The following is a 24,817-nucleotide window of genomic DNA, read 5'->3' on the forward strand; positions in this document are numbered from 1 at the left end:
TTCGACGGCCAACACCGCGGTTCCTGATGTGTCCGCTGTGCCGTGCGTGTGATCATTGCTTGTACAGCCCTCTCGCAGTGTCCGGAGCAAGTATGGTGGGTCTGACACACCGGTGTCAATGTGTTCTTTTTTCCATTTCCAGGAGTGTACATGGAAAGCAGGAAAATATCACCTGCTACGTCACAATGTAAATGAAAGTGTGTGCTGAGTGATCCTGACAAATTGTCCTTGAAGAGGATTGGTTTGAAAAATAAGAGGATGTTAGCTGCAAAATTTGTTATAGAACTGAATGTTTCACTGATGAACCCAGCACCAAACTAACCATGAAGGGAACTCCACAAGCTGAGAATTGCAGGGTGAGCTGGAATTCCAAAACCACACATCAGTAACACAAATGCTGGTAATAGGAAAATATGGTGCCAAAGCCATGAAACATAGACAATGGGGCAATAGAAGAGAGTCTTTTGATGAAATGAGTCTTGTTACACACTGTTTCTAACTTCTGGCTGAGTTTACATCTGACTTACAATGCAGACTGCGTGTTGCCAAGAGTGAAACATGGCACGTGTTTGGTGACAATTTGGGAGCCATATCATGGTATTCCATGGGCTCCATGGTTACTGTGCAAGGCCAGACGGCTGTCAGGGATTATGTTACCATTTTGGTTGATCAGGTGCAATGGAACAAAATTTGTTTCAAAATGGTGATGCTGTGTTCCAAGATGACAGGGCCTCTGTTTACAAAGCTCACATTTTCCAGCACTGGTTTTGTGAGCATGAGGATGCCCTGGGCATCAAAGTCACCAAATCTCAATATCATTTAGCCCTTGTGGTCTACTATGAAGAGAAGAGGGCATGATTATTATGCACCTCCATTATCATTACCTGAACTTCCCTCTATTCTGCAACAAGCATGGTATAAGATTCCTCTGGAAACCACACAGGCCTCTATTTATCCATTCCCAGATGACTGAAAGCTGTTTTGGAACTCATTGGTTTTATTGGTTTTTCCTATGATGTATTAGGCATGTGTTATTCTTTTATGTTTCCATATTCCCCACCCCCTCCCAATACAGTAAACACTATTTCCATTGGTGCTTGTTTTTATTCACTCCCTTTCTTAATTAATTGCAATTTACTTTTTGCTACCCACTAGCATGAGGATAATTTGTAAATGTACAAAAGAACAGAGTGCACTTATAAAAATTGCTCAGTTCTCTAACTGATAAAAGGGCAGTTCATGTATTTTAATCTTCATGCTGGCAGTATTTCACAATAGAGTAAAAGTACCTAAATTCCAAAAATCATATTACTGCTGTCAACAAACTGTATTACTGTATACTTGTACAATGTTTTTGAGTAAATGAGATTATATATATATATATATAAAATGGAAGGAAACATTCACGTGGGAAAAATTATATATAAAAACAAAGATGAGGTGACTTTCCGAACAAAAGCGCTGGCAGGTCGATAGACACACAAACAAACACAGACATACACACAAAATTTTGTGTGTATGTCTGTGTTTGTTTGTGTGTCTATCGACCTGCCAGCGCTTTTGTTCGGTAAGTCACCTCATCTTCGTTTTTATATATATATATATATATATATATATATATAAAAAAGATGATTTGACTTACCAAATGAAAGTGTTGGCAGGTCGACAGACACACAAACAACCACAAACATACACACAAAATTAAAGCTTTCGCAACAAACTGTTGCCTCATCAGGAAAGAGCGAAGGAGAGGGAAAGACGAAAGAAGACAAAAGGAAGTGGATTTTAAGGGAGAGGGTAAGGAGTCATTCCGATCCCGGGAGCGGAAAGACTTACCTTAGGGGGAAAAAAGGACGGGTATACACTCGCACACACACACACACACACACACACACACACACACACACACACACACACACACACATATCCATCCACACATATACAGACACAAGCAGACATATTTAAAGACAAAGAGTTTGGGCAGAGATGCTCTTTGTCTTTAAATATGTCTGCTTGTGTCTGTATATGTGTGGATGGATATGTGTGTGTGTGTGTGTGCGCGCGCGAGTGTATACCCGTCCTTTTTTCCCCCTAAGGTAAGTCTTTCCGCTCCCGGGATTGGAATGACTCCTTACCCTCTCCCTTAAAACCCACTTCCTTTCGTCTTTCCCTCTCCTTCCCTCTTTCCTGATGAGGCAACAGTTTGTTGCGAAAGCTTGAATTTTGTGTGTATGTTTGTGGTTGTTTGTGTGTCTGTCGACCTGCCAGCACTTTCATTTGGTAAGTCAAATCATCTTTGTTTTTAGATATTTATTTCCTACGTGGAATGCTTCCCTCTATTATAACTATATATATACTAATTATTCATAAATAGGCAAATGATGAAAAGTGATATTATTTAATGACATTAAGTCAGAATTTCAGTAAATTATATAACTAGCAAACTGATCTATCACTCTGCATTTCTGTGCCCTTAAGAATGCCTAAATGTGCTCATCTCACTACAGTAAGTGTCTTTAATGTTAGTTACATAAATTAAGCAGTACTAAAAAGCATGAACAAGCTTATGTAATACAAATATGAGGGTCACTCTGAAGGTTTAAGAAATTAATTCAAATTCCTGCTTTTGCAAAGATATAATTTTACATATCCTCGAATAATTTGCTTCACAATGTATACTAGAATGTATACTATAGTGCCACTAGGAGACCTCAGAGTGTGTCTTCCTGGGAGATTTATCAAGAAAACCCAGTATCCAGATATATGTGATTACAGAGACTCAAATTAATTTTTGCAGATGATTTCTTTTCTTTATGAGAACAGAAAGAAAGTGCATGGTTCTAGATATAATTGCCTAGCGGGTGTAGAAATGTCTAGAGCTAGGATTTTTCAAGACAAATAAGGGTGGAAAGAGGAGAGCAGCTGGCCTCCTAGTATGTCGATATGCTGTCATGACAGTACAAGATCTTATGCAATTCAGCTTTTGCCATCTTCTGCTTTGTCATTTTGAAAAATCATGTCAATTTAAATCCCAATATACAAAGCTGCAGTTACTATCTTACTGTCAAGTGCATTTATAATTATAGTTCAGTATTTTTTAGTTTAAGCTGCAACACAAAGTCGCACAGGAGGCCAGCAGGTATTATTTGAGAACTGAGTATGTCTTTTTTCACAACTGTTTGGCTGCTAATAATAACAGTCCACTCGTTGTTCCTCCAAGCACAAAATTTGTGTACAAAAATGAAGTTTTAAAAGTGGGCTGTTGTTATTAGTGGTCAAAAAGCAGAGAAAAAAGATGTGCTCAATATTGGTAAGTATCCACTAACTTGAAAGAAAATGGGCACTGTGCTTTGGCCCATCTTCCTTGCCCTCTTCATATTTGCTGGATAAATGTCATTATGGAAGTGTAAGTTGAAAGGCACTCATTTCATTTTTTTGAGTCAAAATTAAACAGGAATGTTCCCACATCAATTACATAATTTTGTCTCCTTGATTCAATTAAATGAAATATATACTGTTAGATATATGCCACTATTAGGCAGTAGAATTTTCATTGACTGTAAGCCTTCTTTATATGAGGACTCTTGTATTAAGTCAATAGAATAGGATGTCTATGCTGTCCCAAAAGCATGGTGAATGTGTTGGTAGGTGCAGAAGGGAGGTTCTACAAAAATTCTTGAAACAAATTTAATTTTGAAGGACAGTTACATAATTTCAGTATTTATTGGACTACTGACAGCCCATATGCATGAAAGAGGAAGAGGTTCCAAATGCCATGCAAAGTTCCACAAGCTACTGACTGGCATTCATAACCAGTTTGACACTGTAATGCATCATCATTCAGAACTGACCCTGGGCATGTGAACAATGGATATTTCTCCTTGGTTTTCCACAGCAATACATAACTGAACATTTCCTAAACAATTTACATTGGGGATTTGTTTCAGTGTGCCTTTTTTTGGAAGTGTAATGCCAAACAGATCCCACTTATGAAAAACGAAATACAGAGTGACCATCATAAATTAAAGAATCAACAAATAAAAAAAAAACTCAATTGCATAATTTTTCAAGTTATTCATCAGTATATTGTTGTTATTAATGTTGTCTACATAGCTATGAACTTCTACTCCTAAATGTTTTTGCTGAAAATTTTATATGTACAGCAAAGCTGTCTCTATTACATTATCTGAACTCAATGTGGTCTTGAGGGGCAAGGAGGTAAATTGTTTCAAACAGTGATGAATATAGCATGCAGATACAAGCATAATACTGTTTAGAGACTTTATGAAAATCAGTGAGGAAATAAATCATTTGTAGCAATTAGTCAAATTGACCTTAAGCAATGTTTCTACAGGTGTCTCTCTTAATTGAATATCCTGTGTGCAATACATGAATCTTCTGTACTCACCAATATTGAGATAAGCTTGCACATGTACATTTTAAAATCATGAAGAATTACAATATTACAATTAAATATTAATAAACATAGTTTACTGGTGTTATAATATTTCTGCAGTAGTATATAAAATGCTTAGGAAGAAAAAAAGATATGGATACCACAGATGAAATAGAATACTAGAAAATTTCTCAAAATTAAATAGTCTGTGTTGTTGTTGTTATGTAAGCAATTACCAATTATAAAATTCTCATATTAGCTGGAAAATATCACATAAACATTTAAGATGAGTTAAAGTACAAGTTATGTTTTGGACATATACAACACAATATAAATGCTCTCCCATAAGTTATTTTAAACTAAAATTCCAGTGTAAGTTAGTGAATTCATCCGCTAGTTTAACCTAATTGCATCTCTAGATAAAAATGAATTAACTAGTTTCTCTTACCTGTCTCCGTCTGAGTTTTTTGTACTTCTGCGATTCAACAAGTGTGCCGAGAAAAGAGAAAAAGGACACGTTACAGTCTATAGTTTATGAGATGTAACACTTAAAAATCTACAACTTATTTCTCAATTACATTTTTGAAAAGATACACAATTACAGGAGCACAGAGTCATCTTTCAGTAAGTGGATAAAGACTACATAAATAAATACATAAATTTCCTGCTGACATCCTCAACAGAAACAGAAATCATAGTTCATCCAGTAAAAACTGTTAATTTTACAACTGTACTTACAAAATCATCCACTCATCAGCACAATATGAAAATGACTGACAAATTACAAAGCAAAGGAATACCTAAAGTGATAAGTTCTCATTATAATGATGTTATTAAGTTTGTCAGGCACCAATACTTCTACAGTGTCTCTTCCCCTCCTCACTTCCCATAATATCATCATTCCCATCCAGTTTAGTAACAGTAACACCTATGTGATGTCAGGATACAACTACAAAAGATATCAAAATCTTGAGTACCAGTTTTAAAAAAGAAAAGAAAAAACACACAAACAAATTGTCTCCCAATTTCATTATCCCCATCCTGAAACACACCCAGTTGAACTCTTCACCCACAGCTGATTTTGTCAATATTTGAGCCACTTGTATTTCTGTAGCTGATGTACTTTACTTCCAATTGTGCTTTACTATCAAACTGTCATACAAAATTATACTTAATACCAGTATGGTTCAGTCATTAATGTTCCCTTTTATACCAACAGATATAAGCATAACAGATTGTCTTAAAAGACATTTGGAGTTTTCATATATGTTCTAAAATCTTTAGAACATTTCTTTGGCCACAAAATTCCTCTTGTCTAAAAAACATAAAACTGTTTCTGTTGTATGAAGTGGCCACAAGTTTGTCTTTTTGTAGTCCAATACAGAGTGTTTCCAAAAAGAAACATGAATCATGTTGCATATACTCTGCTCTCTTCACTCCCCCACTTAGGATCAACATAATACAGAACAGCATTTGTATATGTCTTTCTGTAACACAAACATCAGCTTCCCTTTGATATTTCAAACATTCACTTCAGACCTTTTCAACATCTTTCTATGGGTCTATTTTCATGTCTGCTAAAATTGTTAATTTATGCATGATCTTTGGGCTTGAGCTGTCAAAGAATTACGATGAATGTTCAATAAGCAATGCAACACTCACTTTTTTTCCTCACCCAGTTTTGGTTCAACAAATGTAGAATTTGTTGTGGGACATCAAGGACTATTCTCACTTCAGCTCCTATAATTTCATGAAGTTCTGATTGGTGGTGTCCCTATATGTAGCCTTCAAAATGGTGTCTGTAACGGAGATGCGTTTCAAGCAGAGAGTTGTTATTGGTTTCTTTTTGTGGAAAACCAGAGCATCACAGATATTCATATACACATACAGAATGTCTATAGAGACCTTGCAGTGAACAAAAGCACTGTGAGTCAATGGATGAAGTGTCTGTCATCATCAAAACCAGGTCACGCAAATCTATCCGATCTCCTGTGTGCTGGCCGACAGCACATGGCTGTGGCTTCAGCAATGTTGGAAAGTGCAGACACTCTCATTTCAGGTGATTGATGGATCACATCAAACACCTCATTGCACAATTGGACATCTTTGTTGGTAGTTCTGACACAATCATCCACCGTTGGGGTGCTCAAAGGTGTGCAACCATTGGGTTCTTCGCAGTATAACCATCTGTGTGCACCTACTTGCACATTACAAGGCTGATTATGACAATTTTTTGTCAAACACTATGTGGAGGTTATTGCTGAAGCAAAGTGTTGGCTCCTATGTCAGCCATTAGACTGGTACCATGCGAGCATACAGGACTTCCCAGTTAAGTTGGTGTAAGGCTATCACAGTGAATGGAGATTATATTAAAAACAGGGTTTTGTATTCAAAAGAGTGGAGAATAATATGGTGTATTAGAATGCTTAATTAAACCAAGCTGCTTTCAGAAAAAATGGTGTTGCGTTACTTATTGAATGTCCTTCCTAATTAACTCACTGTATTCATATTCAACCATGTTTCCACAATCTTCTTACCTGGTATTGACATCCATATGCTTCTTGCAAGGTTTGCAGTCTTCTATAATGAATCTATTTAGCAAGTTTTGGTCATAAGTGCATTGATTAAGAAATACTCTGCAAGGAACTTGGATCACTGAGTTCTCTCATTCAAAACGTTGTCATTAATTTATACATAATACCTGTGAGTTTGTTCCACAATTCCTGACAATCAAAATGTAATTAACATATAGTGGCACATAAACAATTAAGTCATCAAAACTTTCAACACATATATTTATCAATTTTAGAGTGTTGAAACCCTATTTCCTTCACAAAATTGTCAAGTGCCAAGCTCTCAGAATGTGGTTCACTCCATATAATTAGTTGTGAAGTTCACATCCAGGTCCTTCCATATTCTGTACACCTCAAAGTACTTCAATATAAATATCATCAACAAGTCTTTCATGTAGAAATGTATTCTGTACATCTATTTGTCCTATGACAAAAGTCATATTCATTCGCCAAACTAAAAATAGCAGTCAAAGTAGTGAGTCAAAGAGCATGTTTCCTTATGGTTATATACTATTACCTATGCTCAACCTCAGTTTCTAAATCTGTCTTGTCCTGTCCAATATTTCAGGATAATTTTCTGTTACTTTGGACACTCAACAGCTCTTATTTACTGGAAGTGATGTTGATGTTCGAGGTACAGTTCTTCTTTTATTGCCTTCGTCCATTCTCATGACAATGTTTGTTCTTTAAATCTTCAAAATCCTGAGATACATTTTCCACATATACACTCCTGGAAATGGAAAAAAGAACACATTGACACCGGTGTGTCAGACCCACCATACTTGCTCCGGACACTGCGAGAGGGTTGTACAAGCAATGATCACACGCACGGCACAGCGGACACACTAGGAACCGCGGTGTTGGCCGTCGAATGGCGCTAGCTGCGCAGCATTTGTGCACCGCCGCCGTCAGTGTCAGCCAGTTTGCCGTGGCATATGGAGCTCCATCGCAGTCTTTAACACTGGTAGCATGCCGTGACAGCGTGGACGTGAACCGTATGTGCAGTTGACGGACTTGGAGCGAGGACGTATAGTGGGCATGCGGGAGGCCGGGTGGACGTACCACCGAATTGCTCAACACGTGGGGCGTGAGGTCTCCACAGTACATCGATGTTGTCGCCAGTGGTCGGCGGAAGGTGCACGTGCCCGTCGACCTGGGACCGGACCGCAGCAATGCACGGATGCACGCCAAGACCGTAGGATCCTACGCAGTGCCGTAGAGGACCACACTGCCACTTCCCAGCAAATTAGGGACACTGTTGCTCCTGGGGTATCGGCGAGGACCATTCGCAACCGTCTCCATGAAGCTGGGCTACGGTCCCGCACACCGTTAGGCCGTCTTCCGCTCACGCCCCAACATCGTGCAGCCCGCCCCCAGTGGTGTCGCGACAGGCGTGAATGGAGGGACGAATGGAGACGTGTCATCTTCAGCGATGAGAGTCGCTTCTGCCTTGGTGCCAATGATGGTCGTATGCGTGTTTGGCACCGTGCAGGTGAGCGCCACAATCAGGACTGCATACGACCGAGGCACACAGGGCCAACACCCGGCATCATGGTGTGGGGAGCGATCTCCTACACTGGCCGTACACCACTGGTGATCGTCGAGGGGACACTGAATAGTGCACGGTACATCCAAACCGTCATCGAACCCATCGTTCTACCATTCCTAGACCGGCAAGGGAACTTGCTGTTCCAACAGGACAATGCACGTCCGCATGTATCCCGTGCCACCCAACGTGCTCTAGAAGGTGTAAGTCAACTACCCTGGCCAGCAAGATCTCCGGATGTGTCCCCCATTGAGCATGTTAGGGACTGGATGAAGCGTCGTCTCACGCGGTCTGCACGTCCAGCACGAACGCTGGTCCAACTGAGGCGCCAGGTGGAATTGGCATGGCAAGCCGTTCCACAGGACTACATCCAGCATCTCTACGATCGTCTCCATGGGAGAATAGCAGCCTGCATTGCTGCGAAAGGTGGATATACACTGTACTAGTGCCGACATTGTGCATGCTCTGTTGCCTGTGTCTATGTGCCTGTGGTTCTGTCAGTGTGATCATGTGATGTATCTGACCCCAGGAATGTGTCAATAAAGTTTCCCCTTCCTGGGACAATGAATTCACGGTGTTCTTATTTCAATTTCCAGGAGTGTATTTCTGCATTCAAAGTGAAATCTGGTTGGTCATCATATTTCAAGATTTCCTTATCAGTCTGTTATTTCATTCTGAAGGTTTCTTTTCCTTCATCTTTTCATTTGTTATGAGCTCTGGATTTCCATCATCAGCTTGTTGACTTTCCTAGAAAATGGTTTCATTCTGATGTCCCTCATCTTCTGATTTGTTTTCCATTATCTCAACCACTCTAACAGTCCCTTTTGTGAGCCTGTCATTCACTTATTTGTTCTACATATACAAGTACAAGATACTTTTTGGATTGCAGACACACATTAGAATTTATTTATAAATTCATGGAGACAATACTAAAATGCATTATATCTTGATTACTCATAAATGACATGTTACAGATGAGAAAACAGTTTACTTTTCTGCAACCATTCGTTAATACTCTGAAATTACTTATTGGTATGGAACTCATCCAATGCCACTTCAAAGCAGCTTTCTTTTAAATTTTTTTAGGTACCTCAGATGTTTATTACACAATATATAATAGCTGCTGTTGTTTGCACTTTTTGTGTTATGCTTTGCCAGGTGATAGTTATAATGTATGCCAGTGTTACAAATAAATAAAATTTTGTTTAAGTTATTGTACAGTTGGTACTTCAAAACTTGTGCAAGTTTTTAAATAGAGATGAGAGTGTAAGTGATTGCTTAGTCCTGAAAATTCCTTTACATGATTCATTATAGCAGAGACTGCACAGTATCCTTATTACTTCCTCCCATTCTTCTACACAACCTCCCCCCTTCCCCCCCCCCCCCCCCCCCACCCACTTAAAAAAAAAAAAGACATATATTCTATCTATATCCTGGAGTGCAGGACAAACCCCAAACTTCAGTTCTATGTGTAAGATGTAGACACACTAATCCAAAGCACACTATACACATTTTCTCATGACTTAGAATTTGTTACATATCTTCACTGAAAAAATAAAAAAATAACCTTTTTCTTCCAAAGATAGCCTTTTTGCTGAAAGTTTATATGGTTAGCGGTCTTCTCATTGTGCCGTCAGTGACTCACAACTCCTCTATGTGGTGAATAGCAATCTGTCCTTTTCATAATCTTGTTATTGTATCATGCTGGACTTTCCATTGTTGACATTCCCTAACTACATTTCTTTCATCTCACAACCCACTGCAGTTTTCCTATGTTATGATTCTCTAACACATTACTTTACTCAATGACCATCCTTTTCTTTCTCTACTTTCCTGTATTTTGCAGCCACCTTCTAAAATGCACATGCTCTGTCTTCCGAGCCACATCAAGTGTCTCTCTGTGTACAACACATGGCAACATGACCATGCAGGTTGCTGGTGCAGCATGTCATGTCGCACATTCTTCTGGCCAATACAATTACTCCTAGACCTACAAACTGATCACACTTCCTTCCTCACTCTTGCTTCCATACCTTCCTGTGCCACATGAACTTGAGGAACCCATACCTAATCACACCCATCCTGTCTCTCTCTTCCTTAATTCCAGCATGCACATATTGATCTCACTTAATCGATTTACACTTGCTATTCCTTATCTTCACACATATCCATCCACTGATCTGCAACCCACTATTATTATCTCTCTATATATTTTCTCTTTAATTTCATTATGTTTTCACATGGATTTTAGTTCATTTTCATCTGCCATTATTGGCCCTACTTCCTCAAGTTTCACCTTTTTCCCTCATACTTTATCTATTTCATCCTTTTTGTGATGTTTCCCATGTGCTTTCACTCATTTTTTTCTATTGTCCACAATGCATCCTTGCTCCTTCCAATTGCGTCAATACTGAAAAATTTCCCTCTCCCTAGCCAGGACCCAGTCCAACATACTGTTCCTGCATTTTTGCTTATCTCATGGAATTACCCCCACCCTCTCTCAAAAAGAAAATGGCCTGACCATCAAATCACCCTACTCCACACGCAATCCTTCCTTCCACAAGACCTCTATCTGGTCAAATTCCATCAGCCCATAGAACTCACCAACCTAATCCTTCCATACAAGTCAGGTGCAAACCTCCCTGCAATACCTCCTCTCCACCCTCAAAATTCTCCTTCTCCCCAATCCCAAATTCCTGCATCCCATCTCCCAGACTGAAAACTCCTGCACTCCAGGAACTACGGCAGCTTGCACAATACCACCTCAAAAAGCTCTCCAACCTGTTCACCTTCAACTTTTGCCTTAAGCTACCACTGTCCACTATCTCTACAAGAGCCTTCAAACTTCCCTCACAACCCCTCATAGCCAAAAGGCTCCACCTCACAGAACTAATAAATTTACCACACCCTCAGAACCCAGGCCCAAATAGACCATGACCCTGTCCTAAAAAAGCTTCAGTCACACAGAAGAAGCAGTCCTTTCCAAAGGCTTTAACTTCTGCTTATTTCCAGAATTCAATCATGCTGGACTTGTAAAAGACCTGCTCTTCTCCTCCCATTCCCACAGTGAAAACACTTTTTCACCACCAACACTACTAATCAGACTCAATCCAAAACCAATACTGAACCTTGTCTCACTCAATTCATGATCCTTCCCCACTACCCCCGAATCACCCCATTCTCCTTCTTTTAGTGTTCAGCTCTGAGGTTGGTTTGCAGCAGAGCACCATTCCTCTCTTCTTTCTGCCTTCCTCTTCATTTCCATGTACGTGTTACATCCAACATCATTCATGATCTGTTGCACGATATCCTTGGTCGACCCCTCTGATTCCTTCCCACAGTAGCTCCTTCTGCTATTGTTCCAATGATGTCGTTGTGTCTTAGGATGTACCCTACAAGTTTATCTCTTCTTGTTTGGATGTGCCTCCACAGAGACCTGGTTTCCTGTACTCTTCTAAGCACCTCTTCATTTGTTACTTTGTCTCTCCAGCTGATCTTCATCATCCCTCTATAGCACCACATCTCCAGGGCTGTCTACCATCTTCTCTCTTCTATTCCTATTGTCCAAGTTTCATATCCGTATTTAGGTCCACACTCCAAACGGAAGCTTTCATAATATGTTTCCTTATTTTTAGACTGATGTTCTTGCTGGTGAATAAGTTACTCTTCAGATTAAATGCAATTTTGGTCTGTTGCAGTCTGCTCACAATTTCTTTCCAGCTTCTACCATCCGTTGTGATTTTGGTTCCCAGGTAGGTAAATGCCTCTATCCCTTCCAGCTCCTCTCTTCCAATTCTCATTCTCAGAGGTTCATATTCTGCTTCTTACTGCATACCATCACTTAATTCTTTTTCTTGTTTATTCTCATTCCACATTGATTGCATAGAATACTTTCCATTGTTCTGAGGACTTTCTCTAGATCTTCTTTTGTCTCAATGACTATAGTAATATCATCTGCATAACGTAGCATGTCTATCTACTTCCAATTAATTTTGATTCCCACCTCAGTAGTTTCTCGAACCATCCTTGTCTTATCCCTTTCTAATTTTTGCTTCTTGTTCCTGGTGACAGTTCCTAATCACTGCTACCCCATTCTTATAGAAACTAAGTATCACATGGACATCTTTGTACTTCTTTCCATTTCTCCTCAGCACTCTGAACACCTCTTGCCAAGCAATATTATCAAATGCCTTTTCCAGGTCTACAAAGGCAAAGTAACTTGGTTTATTTTTCTGTAATTGCTTTCGATGAGAAGCCTCAGTGCCAGAATCACTTCTCTTGTTTTCAGTCCCCTTCTGAAACCAAACTGATCTTCACTCAGCATATCCTCCACTTTATCTTCAATTCTTTTCAGAATTATTTTTACAAGAATTTTTGATGCATGTGATATTAGGCTTAAAGTTTGGTACTGTTCATATTTTGTAGCTGCTGCCTTTTTTTTATTAGTTCTGCAGGGATGTCATCAATACCCATTGCTTTGTTGTCCTGTAGTTCTTTTAGAACTTTGTCAAATTCTTCTTGCAGAATGTCGTCTCTCTTGTCATCTACATCTACTTGGTCTTCTCTTCCTATTACTTCTTCCAAAAAAGGTGTTCTGGTGTACAGCTCCTCAATGTATTCTTCCCATCTCCTCACCATCTCTTCACCAAACAGCATTCCCCCCTATTTATTTCCTATTGTACCTGAAAGTGTTGTTTTATGTTTGTTAAAAAATTTATTTGCTGCTCTGTAGGCTAAATCAATTCTTCTGTTTTGCATATTTTCTTCCACTTCCTTGCACATTTCCTCAAGAAAATTTTCTTTTGCTTTCCTAGCTTCTCTATTGACTAAATTCCTTAGCCTTCTCTGTATTCAGCTCTTCATTGTTAATCAGTTGTGATTTTGTATGATCCCCTGTTTTCTATAAGCTCAATAAAATTTGCTGTAACTCATTTCCTCTTGTTTTTGGGTTTAGTTCCTCCAAATATCTTTTCTGCTGCTTTGTGTACACCAGATTTAATTTCATCCCAGTCTTCATGTACCCAACCATGTTGAAAATGTTTAGCTAGGTTGTCTTTTTTGTGAGTATAACACTTTGCCAGTCTCTTGGTTTTCAGTTTTTCTAATTCCCATTTAAGTTTTTCAGTCTTCTTCTTCAGACACCTGAATCTGAGAGAACTCTTCATCAGGACCAGATTATGGTCACTACCTATGTCCACAAATGATAGCTCCTGCAATCTTTTACCTGGTTCCTAAAACGTGCTTTCACTAGAATGTAATAAATCTGCTGACTCCTCAGGTCTCCAGGGGCCTTCCATGTGTATCTTCTTCATTTGTGATGTTGGAAAATTGTGTTGGCAACAACTAAATGGTGCCTCGAGCTGAACTCTATTAGTTGACCTCCTCTTTCATTTCTTCATCCAAATCCAAATTTTCCAACAATTCCTTCCTCCGGTTCTTCACCTACACTCCCATTCCAGTCCCCCATCTCCCTTAACATTTCTCATTGCATTACTGAATTCTTCATATATTTCACCAATGACTGCATCTTTTTCTTTGGATGTTCGCATGTATACTTGTATTATCACAGTGTCCTTTAGTTTCAATTTTGACTAGTATTATTTGAGAGCTATATTGCACACATCCCTTGACACATGAGCCATAGTTTTTGCTCAAAATTATTCCAACCCCTTCCATTCCTGGTCCATCTTGGCTATTTCTGGTGTGAATGACTCTGTATTCCTCAGACCAGAAATCACCTGGTTGGGGCCATCTCATCTCCGATACGCCTAGGATATCAATTTCCAGTCATTCCATTTCAAGTTTTAAATTTTCTAGTTTACTACACTGAAGCAGTGTTCTCACATTCCAAGTAGCTTTGTTAAAATTGGGATTATTTTCCTTCACCTTGTCTGTATCTTTTGCAGTCTGCACCCAGAGCTCTGAATGGCAAACTATTTTATCTCCTGAAAATTTTACAGAAGATACTGGCATGTTTTACTGCTGGTGCTTGGGATATCCATCGATCTTTAATATGGTGGTTTCCTTTTGTCTTCCACATCCTATGCCATCGAACATCAGCTGGTCATTCTGACTTTGGAAATGATTTCATTTCCAGGGCAAGAGGGTGCCCTGCTCAGCAAATACTGGGGTGATGAGTTATCCCGGTCATCCCTTGGATCCTGTCTACATTAGCCCACATGAAATGATGTTGCCTACTCTCTACTGTGTAGAGGTGTAAATCAGGAGTTTTTCTTCATTGAGTCTAGGACCTTAACGGCATTTCCTAGTCCCCTCCATTAACTTTCCATAATTTTCTAGCCTTGAAGCTTGCTTTGTCATCATCTCTCAACATGGAAATCAACCTTACATCTGCAGAAATAACCACAATGCAACTCCTAAAAATGGATCCTGGCCTTATGGTACCATCTGCTGACAAAGTCTCCATCACTGTGTTTATGAATCACAGGGATTACCTGGCAGAACTCTGCCAGCTGTCAGATTTCTCTGGTTCAACCTTTTTCTGATATTACCCATGTACTTTCAGACATTTTTTCCTATCCTCTACTATGAGTCATTGCTCCTTCCATCTAGAAACCCTGCCACAGTGACCTCATTCCAGAAATCCAGCAGGTCTTCCAGACCCTTCTCAAATCCTTAGGACCATCCCAAAATGTCTCAACTGAGTCTACCTCTCTCCTCACCCTTACCATTCCCTGCACTCATACCTTCTACATGCTTCCTCAAGTCCATAAATCCAACCACCCAGGATGCCCCAATGTGGCTCGTTACTGTGCCACCACTCAGAGCATATCTACTCTGATGGACCAATACCTTTAGCCTATTAGCCATGATCTCCCCTACTATATAAAGGACACCAACCATTTGCACCAACAACTCTCCACAGTTCCTGTTCCTTTACCATCTGACTCCCTGCTCATCATTAATTATGCCACCTCCCTCTACACTAACATTTTCAATAATGACATCTTACTATTTTGAAAATATTCCCTAAAAACAAATCCATGGAACAGCAATGAGCCCTCACATGGCACCATCCTATGCCAATCTATCTGTGGCCTATCTAAAGCAATCCTTCCCAACCACACAGAATACCAGACCCAGACCACTCACCCAGCTCAGATTCACTAATGGCATCTTCATGATGTGGATCAGGGTGAGGACACCGTATCCACATTCCCCAAGGACTTCAACACCTTCTCCCCAGTTTGCTTCACCGAGTTCTCCTCAAACCAATAATCCACCTTCCTCTATAATGACTTCCATATCAAGGATGGCTTCATCAGCACCTCCAGAACACCAAACCCTTCCAATCATCAATGATAACTCTACTTTGCAGCTGCCACCTATTCCATATCAAAATGTCCCTTCCTTACACTGTACAGCCACAAATGAGCACTCCTCCTGAGACCCCCGTACAACCAATGGCTGGACTAAATGAATTACATACCCTGCCAGAGTTCTGACTACTTCTCATCATGCCCTGAAATGAGGAAAATCCTACCCACTATCCATCCTGCCCCCGCCATAGTGGTATTCTGCTGCCCACTGAACCTATGCAATATCCTTGTCCATCCCTGCTCCCAACCTTTGCCTCATGGCACACATCTCTGTAATAGACCTAAACACACAATCTGTCCCATAAATCCTTTCACCATACTTACTCCAGTCCTGTCACAGGCATCTCCTATCTCATCAAATGCAGGGCTACTTGTAAATGCAGCCACCTGATGTACAACAAACCTCCAACCACTGTGCTGATTTCTAAATCAACATGACAACTAACAAGTTGTGTGTCCACACGAATGGCCACTGTCAAACTATGGCTAAGACACTGTTGGATCATTCAGCTGCTGAACATACTGCCCAACAGAATGTGCTTCACTTCATGACTGCTTCACAGCCTACATTAACTGGATCATTCCTACTAACGCCAGCTTTTTTGCAGGTAGGAATCCTCCCTACAACAAATCTGTAAACCCCCTGAACTCAACTTTTGCTAGTCCTTGTTTTCCACCAACCTATCCCCTTCCCTGATCCCAATCCTGCATTACATATGCCTTCTGTTTCACTATTGCACCCACTAATCTTTTCACCTTCTCTATGTCTCTCGTCTCCCCTTGCCCTTTTCTATTCCACTTACTCTGCATCTAGCAACCCTATCCTGTCCCCCACTATGTCTCTGCACATTCTCACCGGTAGCACAACACCTTTCTCCACCCCTACCCTGCTATACCTCCCACTACCTGCCCATGCCCCCTCCTTCTCCACACCACCCACCTCAGATTATTCATGATGTCAGATGCAGCTGCAATCCACATCAGATGCACAGTGGCCAGAGATAGTGGCGATGTGTGGGTTATGCTTCTGTGGATATGTGTGTGTGTGTGTGTGTGTTTTCTATTTCTGACAAAGGTCTTTTGGCAGAAATCTTAGTCTTTTCAATGTGACTATCTGTGACTCGGTGTCTGTTTCTTGTGATGACTATCAATCTATCCTTTCCATAACACTGTTGTTGCTCAATCCATTACTTGTCACTGTTTACTTTCTTAGTTTTTGGTATAAAAGATCAATGTGATATTCCCAAGAGAGGTGCTTGCCTAGCATTTATGCCAAGGAAAGCAAATGTACCATTTATTCATCTACCATCATCAGACACAACACCCCATTGTACCCCTCTTGTTAGAGGTTTAGTTGAAAGTATTTTAGATTTGTTTTTACTAAGATGTAGGGTTGGAAGATTACTTCCAAAATAATTCCTCAAGATATTTAAAGCAACAGAACTAGTCAGTGTCTTACTGGTTCAATCTTTGAATGGAAATTTGTCTCCTTCAAAAATTACTTTTTCCAAAAACATCATGACGTGTAACCACTGATACAATAACAAGTCATGAAACACTTTAATAATACAGCTTCAAACATGCTAGTCAATAATTCCGAAGAAATGTGCAAGTGAGTAAAATATGCAAGTGAGCAACGATGGTTCTAAAGGACAAAGTTTTTCCAAATTTGTTTTCTATCGAAAAGTTTTCATTGCACACAAGAATTGATAAAGAAAACATGTGGTATACACTTTTAGAGGTTTTTGTAGAGAGCTCACAGAATTCAACTGGCTGTCTGGATGGAGCATGAATGACTATGCAACAAGCGCATTTATTTCCTTTCGGCACAGTGATAACATCTATTTATAGGTTTTGAAAACTTTATGTAATTCAGCCTATCTGTTACAAATTGGAGGTACTTCCCATTTTCAGAGTTAAAATCCCCTAAGTATTTATGTTACAAAATTATCCTCAGTATAAGTATCCCTCAGAGCACTCATTCATCTCAGCATCAGCACACATTATCACAACTGAGCTTAATGATTTTTCAACAACAGTGCAATAACCAATTGCTTCTAATTTAAATACTGAAAAGAATATAATCTTGTGATCTCGCAAGTTTCCTTGGTGTTATTGATTAATGGTATGGTTTCAGATGTATGGCCAAATTGTTGTTTCCATTTTATGCACAACATTTTTAGGATCAACTCACATTTTCTTCAGGTACTGTGAGCTGTCATGACTTCTTAACTTCAACTGAACTGTGAAGCATTGTTGGTGTTGCTCCACTATTTATAGCTAAGTTTGACTTCCATCACCCATTACACTATGCTCAAATGTGTTTCAGAAGTGTGTAAGTCTCTGACTACACAGTTTTTCAGCTTTTCCAGCTCAGGAGGTTGAGATGGCTGGTAAGATATCAACAAACTGAGTGTCATGCCGCAATACTTGTTCAAAATCAAAACTCCATCACCATTAATAAAGTTTCTTCAGGCATCTTCAATTCTTTAGTCTCCTTAATTAAACTGTTACAGAAACTTGATGCTTGTATCACAATATTGATTTTGTTATACATCATTTCATGGTTATATTTAAGGCAGTGCTTGGTGATCACAGATTTATTTGGTAGTTTTAGTTAGGGGTGTTGCTGATGATCCTTGCACTCATTGATCCTATAAGTAAAGTTGAGGGAAAAATGATATGTTTTTTAAGTGAGTCATATTTACTATGTCACATTATAAAAAGTCCCCAAAAATGAACAGCTGTGTCACTATTATGATATGGGATTCCTAAAATACACAAGGGAGGCAGTTTACTAAGACCCATAGTTACTGATATTGGTGTACCTAAACGCCATCTGTTGAAATAACTGAAACAGACTCTCAGAGAATGTGTGGGGAGGTGTGAAGACTACATTCATAACCCACTTGAGCTGTGCATTGTCCAGTCAACTCTGGTCCCAAGATGCACATATGGCCTCCATCTTTATGAGACTCTCAACTTCTGAATCTTCAAAAATAATTGCAAAAAAGCTTGATAGTTACTTCACAGAACCTTTTACATGTGTTCTCACATCATCTTATGATGTAGTGATGGTTAACCCATTAGCAACTTTCAAGGTGAATATATACTGTACATGGAACTCTTTGAAGATATTGCACTATAATCAGCCATGGTCAAACCAGTGTGTTCCTACTGATACATGGACAACACCTTTGTAGTGTAGACACATGGAGTTAAAAAGCTTTAAGTGTTTGTGGAATGTTTAATCTCTATCCATCATAATACAAAATTTACAATGGAAGGAGGGGCCATTACCTTTCCTTGAAGTGATACTTCAAAGAAGAACAGATGGATTCCTGGGTCAGAATGTGTATAGAAAATTGGAGCACACAAATATCTACTTCTACACTTTGCGCCATCACAATCCACAAAAAAATGATGTCATGGTAAAAACAGTGTTCCATAGAGCTCAAATGCCATCATATCATCAGAGCCTCACCAAATAATTACAATGTCTATGAATTTTGTTCCAGAGGAATGTGTGTTCAGATCAAGCCCTTAGATAGAAATTGAGACTAAGAAAGATAAACCACAAACACTTTTCTGCTTTATGCTGGCACAATCTCCAGAAAGATTGGTAGACTATTATTGAAACATGGCATTCAGTGTAATTTACCCGCATCAACAAAGATAAAAAAAGTCTTATTTGTTGCATTAAAGATGATCTAAGTCTCCAAAAGCAATGTGTATACCACATTCCCTGTGAATGTGGCATGTCTAACTTGTTGTTGTTGTTGTTGTGGTCTTCAGTCCTGAGACTGGTTTGATGCAGCTCTCCATGCTACTCTATCCTGTGCAAGCTTTTTCATCTCCCAGTACCTACTGCAACCTACATCCTTCTGAATCTGCTTAGTGTATTCATCTCGTGGTCTCCCTCTACGATTTTTACCCTCCACGCTGCCCTCCAATACTAAATTGGTGATCCCTTGATGCCTCAGAACATGCCCTACCAACCGATCCCTTCTTCTGGTCAAGTTGTGCCACAAACTTCTCTTCTCCCCAATCCTATTCAATACTTCCTCATTAGTTACATGATCTACCCATCTAATCTTCAGCATTCTTCTGTAGCACCACATTTCGAAAGCTTCTATTCTCTTCTTGTCTAAACTATTTATCGTCCATGTTTCACTTCCATACATGGCTACACTCCATACGAATACTTTCAGAAATGACTTCCTGACACTTAAATCAATACTGGATGTTAACAAATTTCTCTTCTTCAGAAACGCTTTCCTTGCCATTGCCAGCCTACATTTTATATCCTCTCTACTTCGACCATCATCAGTTATTTTGCTCCCCAAATAGCAAAACTCCTTTACTACTTTAAGTGCTTCATTTCCTAATCTAATTCCCTCAGCATCACCCGACTTAATTAGACTACATTCCATTATCCTTGTTTTGCTTTTGTTGATGTTCATCTTATATCCTCCTTTCAAGACACTGTCCATTCCATTCAACTGCTCTTCCAAGTCCTTTGCTGTCTCTGACAGAATTACAATGTCATCGGCGAACCTCAAAGTTTTTATTTCTTCTCCATGAATTTTAATACCTACTCCGAATTTTTCTTTTGTTTCCTTTACTGCTTGCTCAATATACAGATTGAACAACATCGGGGAGAGGCTACAACCCTGTCTTACTCCCTTCCCAACCACTGCTTCCCTTTCATGTCCCTCGACTCTTATAACTGCCATCTGCTTTCTGTACAAATTGTAAATAGCCTTTCGCTCCCTGTATTTTACCCCTGCCACCTTTAGAATTTGAAAGAGAGTATTCCAGTCAACATTGTCAAAAGCTTTCTCTAAGTCTACAAATGCTAGAAACGTAGGTTTGCCTTTCCTTAATCTTTCTTCTAAGATAAGTCGTAAGGTCAGTATTGCCTCACGTGTTCCAGTGTTTCTACGGAATCCAAACTGATCTTCCCCGAGGTTGGCTTCTACTAGTTTTTCCATTCGTCTGTAAAGAATTCGTGTTAGTATTTTGCAGCTGTGACTTATTAAGCTGATAGTTCGGTAATTTTCACATCTGTCAACACCTGCTTTCTTTGGGATTGGAATTATTATATTCTTCTTGAAGTCTGAGGGTATTTCGCCTGTTTCATACATCTTGCTCACCAGATGGTAGAGTTTTGTCAGGACTGGCTCTCCCACGGCCGTCAGTAGTTCCAATGGAATATTGTCTACTCCGGGGGCCTTGTTTCGACTCAGGTCTTTCAGTGCTCTGTCAAATTCTTCATGCAATATCATATCTCCCATTTCATCTTCATCTACATCCTCTTCCATTTCCATAATATTGTCCTCAAGTACATCGCCCTTGTATAGACCCTCTATATACTCCTTCCACCTTTCTGCTTTCCCTTCTTTGCTTAGCACTGGGTTTCCATCTGAGCTCTTGATATTCATACAAGTCGTTCTCTTATCTCCAAAGGTCTCTTTAATTTTCCTGTAGGCGGTATCTATCTTACCCCTAGTGAGATAGGCCTCTACATCCTTACATTTGTCCTCTAGCCATCCCTGCTTAGCCATTTTGCACTTCCTGTCGATCTCATTTTTGAGACGTTTGTATTCCTTTTTGCCTGTTTCACTTACTGCATTTTTATATTTTCTCCTTTCATCAATTAAATTCAATATTTCTTCTGTTACCCAAGGATTTCTACTAGCCCTCGTCTTTTTACCTACTTGATCCTCTGCTGCCTTCACTACTTCATCCCTCAAAGCTACCCATTCTTCTTCTACTGTATTTATTTCCCCCATTCCTGTCAATTGCTCCCTTATGCTCTCCCTGAATCTCTGTACAACCTCTGGTTCTTTTAGTTTATCCAGGTCCCATCTCCTTAAATTCCCACCTTTTTGCAGTTTCCTCAGTTTTAATCTACAGGTCATAACCAATAGATTGTGGTCAGAGTCCACATCTGCCCCTGGAAATGTCTTACAATTTAAAACCTGGTTCCTAAATCTCTGTCTTACCATTATATAATCTATCTGATACCTTTTAGTATCTCCAGGGTTCTTCCATGTATACAACCTTCTTTCATGATTCTTAAACCAAGTGTTAGTTATGATTATGTTGTGCTCTGTGCAAAATTCTACCAGGCGGCTTCCTCTTTCATTTCTGTCCCCCAATCCATATTCACCTACTATGTTTCCTTCTCTCCCTTTTCCTACACTCGAATTCCAGTCACCCATGACTATTAAATTTTCGTCTCCCTTCACAATCTGAATAATTTCTTTTATTTCATCATACATTTCTTCAATTTCTTCGTCATCTGCAGAGCTAGTTGGCATATAAACTTGTACTACTGTAGTAGGTGTGGGCTTCGTATCTATCTTGGCCACAATAATGCGTTCACTATGCTGTTTGTAGTAGCTTACCCGCATTCCTATTTTCCTATTCATTATTAAACCTACTCCTGCATTACCCCTATTTGATTTTGTGTTTATAACCCTGTAGTCACCTGACCAGAAGTCTTGTTCCTCCTGCCACCGAACTTCACTAATTCCCACTATATCTAACTTCAACCTATCCATTTCCCTTTTTAAATTTTCTAACCTACCTGCCCGATTAAGGGATCTGACATTCCACGCTCCGATCCGTAGAACACCGGTTTTCTTTCTCCTGATAACGACATCCTCTTGAGTAGTCCCCGCCCGGAGATCCGAATGGGGGACTATTTTACCTCCGGAATATTTTACCCAAGAGGACGCCATCATCATGTAGTCATACAGTAAAGCTGCATGCCCTCGGGAAAAATTACGGCTGTAGTTTCCCCTTGCTTTCAGCTGTTCGCAGTACCAGCACAGCAAGGCCGTTTTGGTTATTGTTACAAGGCCAGATCAGTCAATCATCCAGACTGTTGCCCTTGCAACTACTGAAAAGGCTGCTGCCCCTCTTCAGGAACCACACGTTTGTCTGGCCTCTCAACAGATACCCCTCCGTTGTGGTTGCACCTACGGTACGGCTATCTGTATCGCTGAGGCACGCAAGCCTCCCCAACAACGGCAAGGTCCATGGTTCATGGGGGGGATGTCTAACTTGCGGAAGAATATTAGAATAACTGAGGACAGGTGCAAGGAACCAATGACATAACTGGCTAAAAAAACAAAGCAAATCATCTCCCTCTGAGCATAGTTTTCAACACAATCATGATATGAAATGTGATGAGATCAGCAGTATGGTGCAAATACCAAGTTTCTGGGACAGATTAATTAATGAGTCTATGAAATAAAGATGGTGATGAACCTAATAAATCATGAACATGGGGTTAAATTTAAACAACTTTTGAAGTCCAGCACTAAGATTATTGAATCTCACTGGCCTTCTCATCCACTAGACCTGTAAAGCACTGAGAGAATATGCAGTTCATGGAATAGGAATCTGAGATCTGGAAAACAAATGAGCATCAAAAGGCATGAAGTCCCGGCACAAATAAGCATAGGACTTAGAGTAGCCATAGGAGACAATTGGATCAGTTGTTCAAATATTTTGCATAAAATGGAGTCATGAACACAGTTCACACCCAGGGCACACCACTGCTTAGCATTCTTGGCAATACAAGAACATCTTTCAATCAAAATTTCTTTAACACCAACTTTAAACTTCACTTATCTTTTACAGTAACAAAAAGATATCCACCTCAGCCCCTTTATTCCCATTGGCTCTTCACGTTTCCTGCCATTAGTTAAAGGAACAAATTCCTTAGCAACATATTCTGAGCTTCCTAAGGCCAGATACCACTCCAGCTTGTCATCCACCATAAATTTTCGCATCATGAATAAGATTTTTTTTTTTTTCTTTTTTCTTTTTGCAGTTTCTCATAATTGCTCACTGCAAAAGTGAGGATGATTTCATCAAAAGGATCCAGCTTATTTGCTTCCCCATCCTGCCCAATCCCAAATTTTCCTTCATCTCTAATGACTTCACTGTCAGCGAGATCCTAAACCCAATTGTCCTTCCTTCTACCTTACTTTGTCATGCACATATCCTTCCTTCTAACTTGCTTAGTGACCTACATAACTTCCGGTAATTTCCAAGACAGAAAAACTATCTTCTGTTTCATTTGTTTCCAGCAAATTCACTGTTACACTTGCAGTATTGTTACACTCTGTTTTTGTTTTCTGTTGCTCTCTAATACAATCTGGTTTTCTGTTGTTGTTGTGGTCTTCAGTCCAGAGACTGGTTTGATGCAGCTCTCCAAGCTATTCTAGTCTGTGCAAGCTTCTTCATCTCCCAGTACCTACTGCAACCTACATACTTCTGAATCTGTTTAGTGTATTCATCTCTTGGTCTCCCTCCATGATTTTTTACCCTCCACGCTGCCCTCCAATACTAAACTGGTGATCCCTTGATGCCTCAGAATATGTCCTACCAACCAATCCCTTCTTCTAGTCAAGTTGTGCCACAAACTCCTCTTCTCCCCAAGTCTATTCAATACCTCCTCATTAGTTATGTGATCTACCCATTCAATCTTCAGCATTCTTCTGTAGCACCACATTTTGAAAGCATCTATTCTCTTTTTGCCTAAACTATTTATCGTCCACGTTTCACTTCCATACATGGCTACACTCCATGCAAATACTTTCAGAAAAGACTTCCTGACACTTAAATCTATACTCGATGTTAACAAATTTCTCTTCTTCAGAAACGTTTTCCTTGCCATTGCCAGTCTACATTTTATATCCTCTATACTTCGACCATCATCAGTTATTTTGCTCCCCAAATAGCAAAACTCATTTACTACTTTAAGCATCTCATTTCCTAATCTAATACCCTCAGCATCACCCGATTTAATTTGACTACATTCCATTATCCCCGTTTTGCTTTTGTTGATGTTCATCTTATATCCTCCTTTCAAGACACTGTCTATTCTGTTCAGCTGCTCTTCCATGTCCTTTGCTGTCTCTGACAGAATTAAATATCATCG

At 39.7% G+C, this 24,817-nt stretch overlaps 1 protein-coding gene across 1 annotated transcript in view; it reads right to left on the reverse strand.

Moving 5' to 3' along the window:
* The window catches only part of LOC126423533 (collagen alpha chain CG42342-like), a 649,892-nt gene that overhangs the window by 339,165 nt on the left and 285,910 nt on the right, over window positions 1-24,817 (reverse strand). Inside the window, exon 15 of the mRNA XM_050087251.1 lies at window positions 4,845-4,871. Within this exon, the coding sequence (XP_049943208.1) occupies window positions 4,845-4,871 (27 nt within the window). The remainder of the gene's footprint in view (window positions 1-4,844; window positions 4,872-24,817) is intronic.

Source organism: Schistocerca serialis, chromosome 1 (assembly GCF_023864345.2).
Source record: "Schistocerca serialis cubense isolate TAMUIC-IGC-003099 chromosome 1, iqSchSeri2.2, whole genome shotgun sequence".
Taxonomy (NCBI): Eukaryota; Metazoa; Arthropoda; class Insecta; order Orthoptera; family Acrididae; genus Schistocerca; species Schistocerca serialis.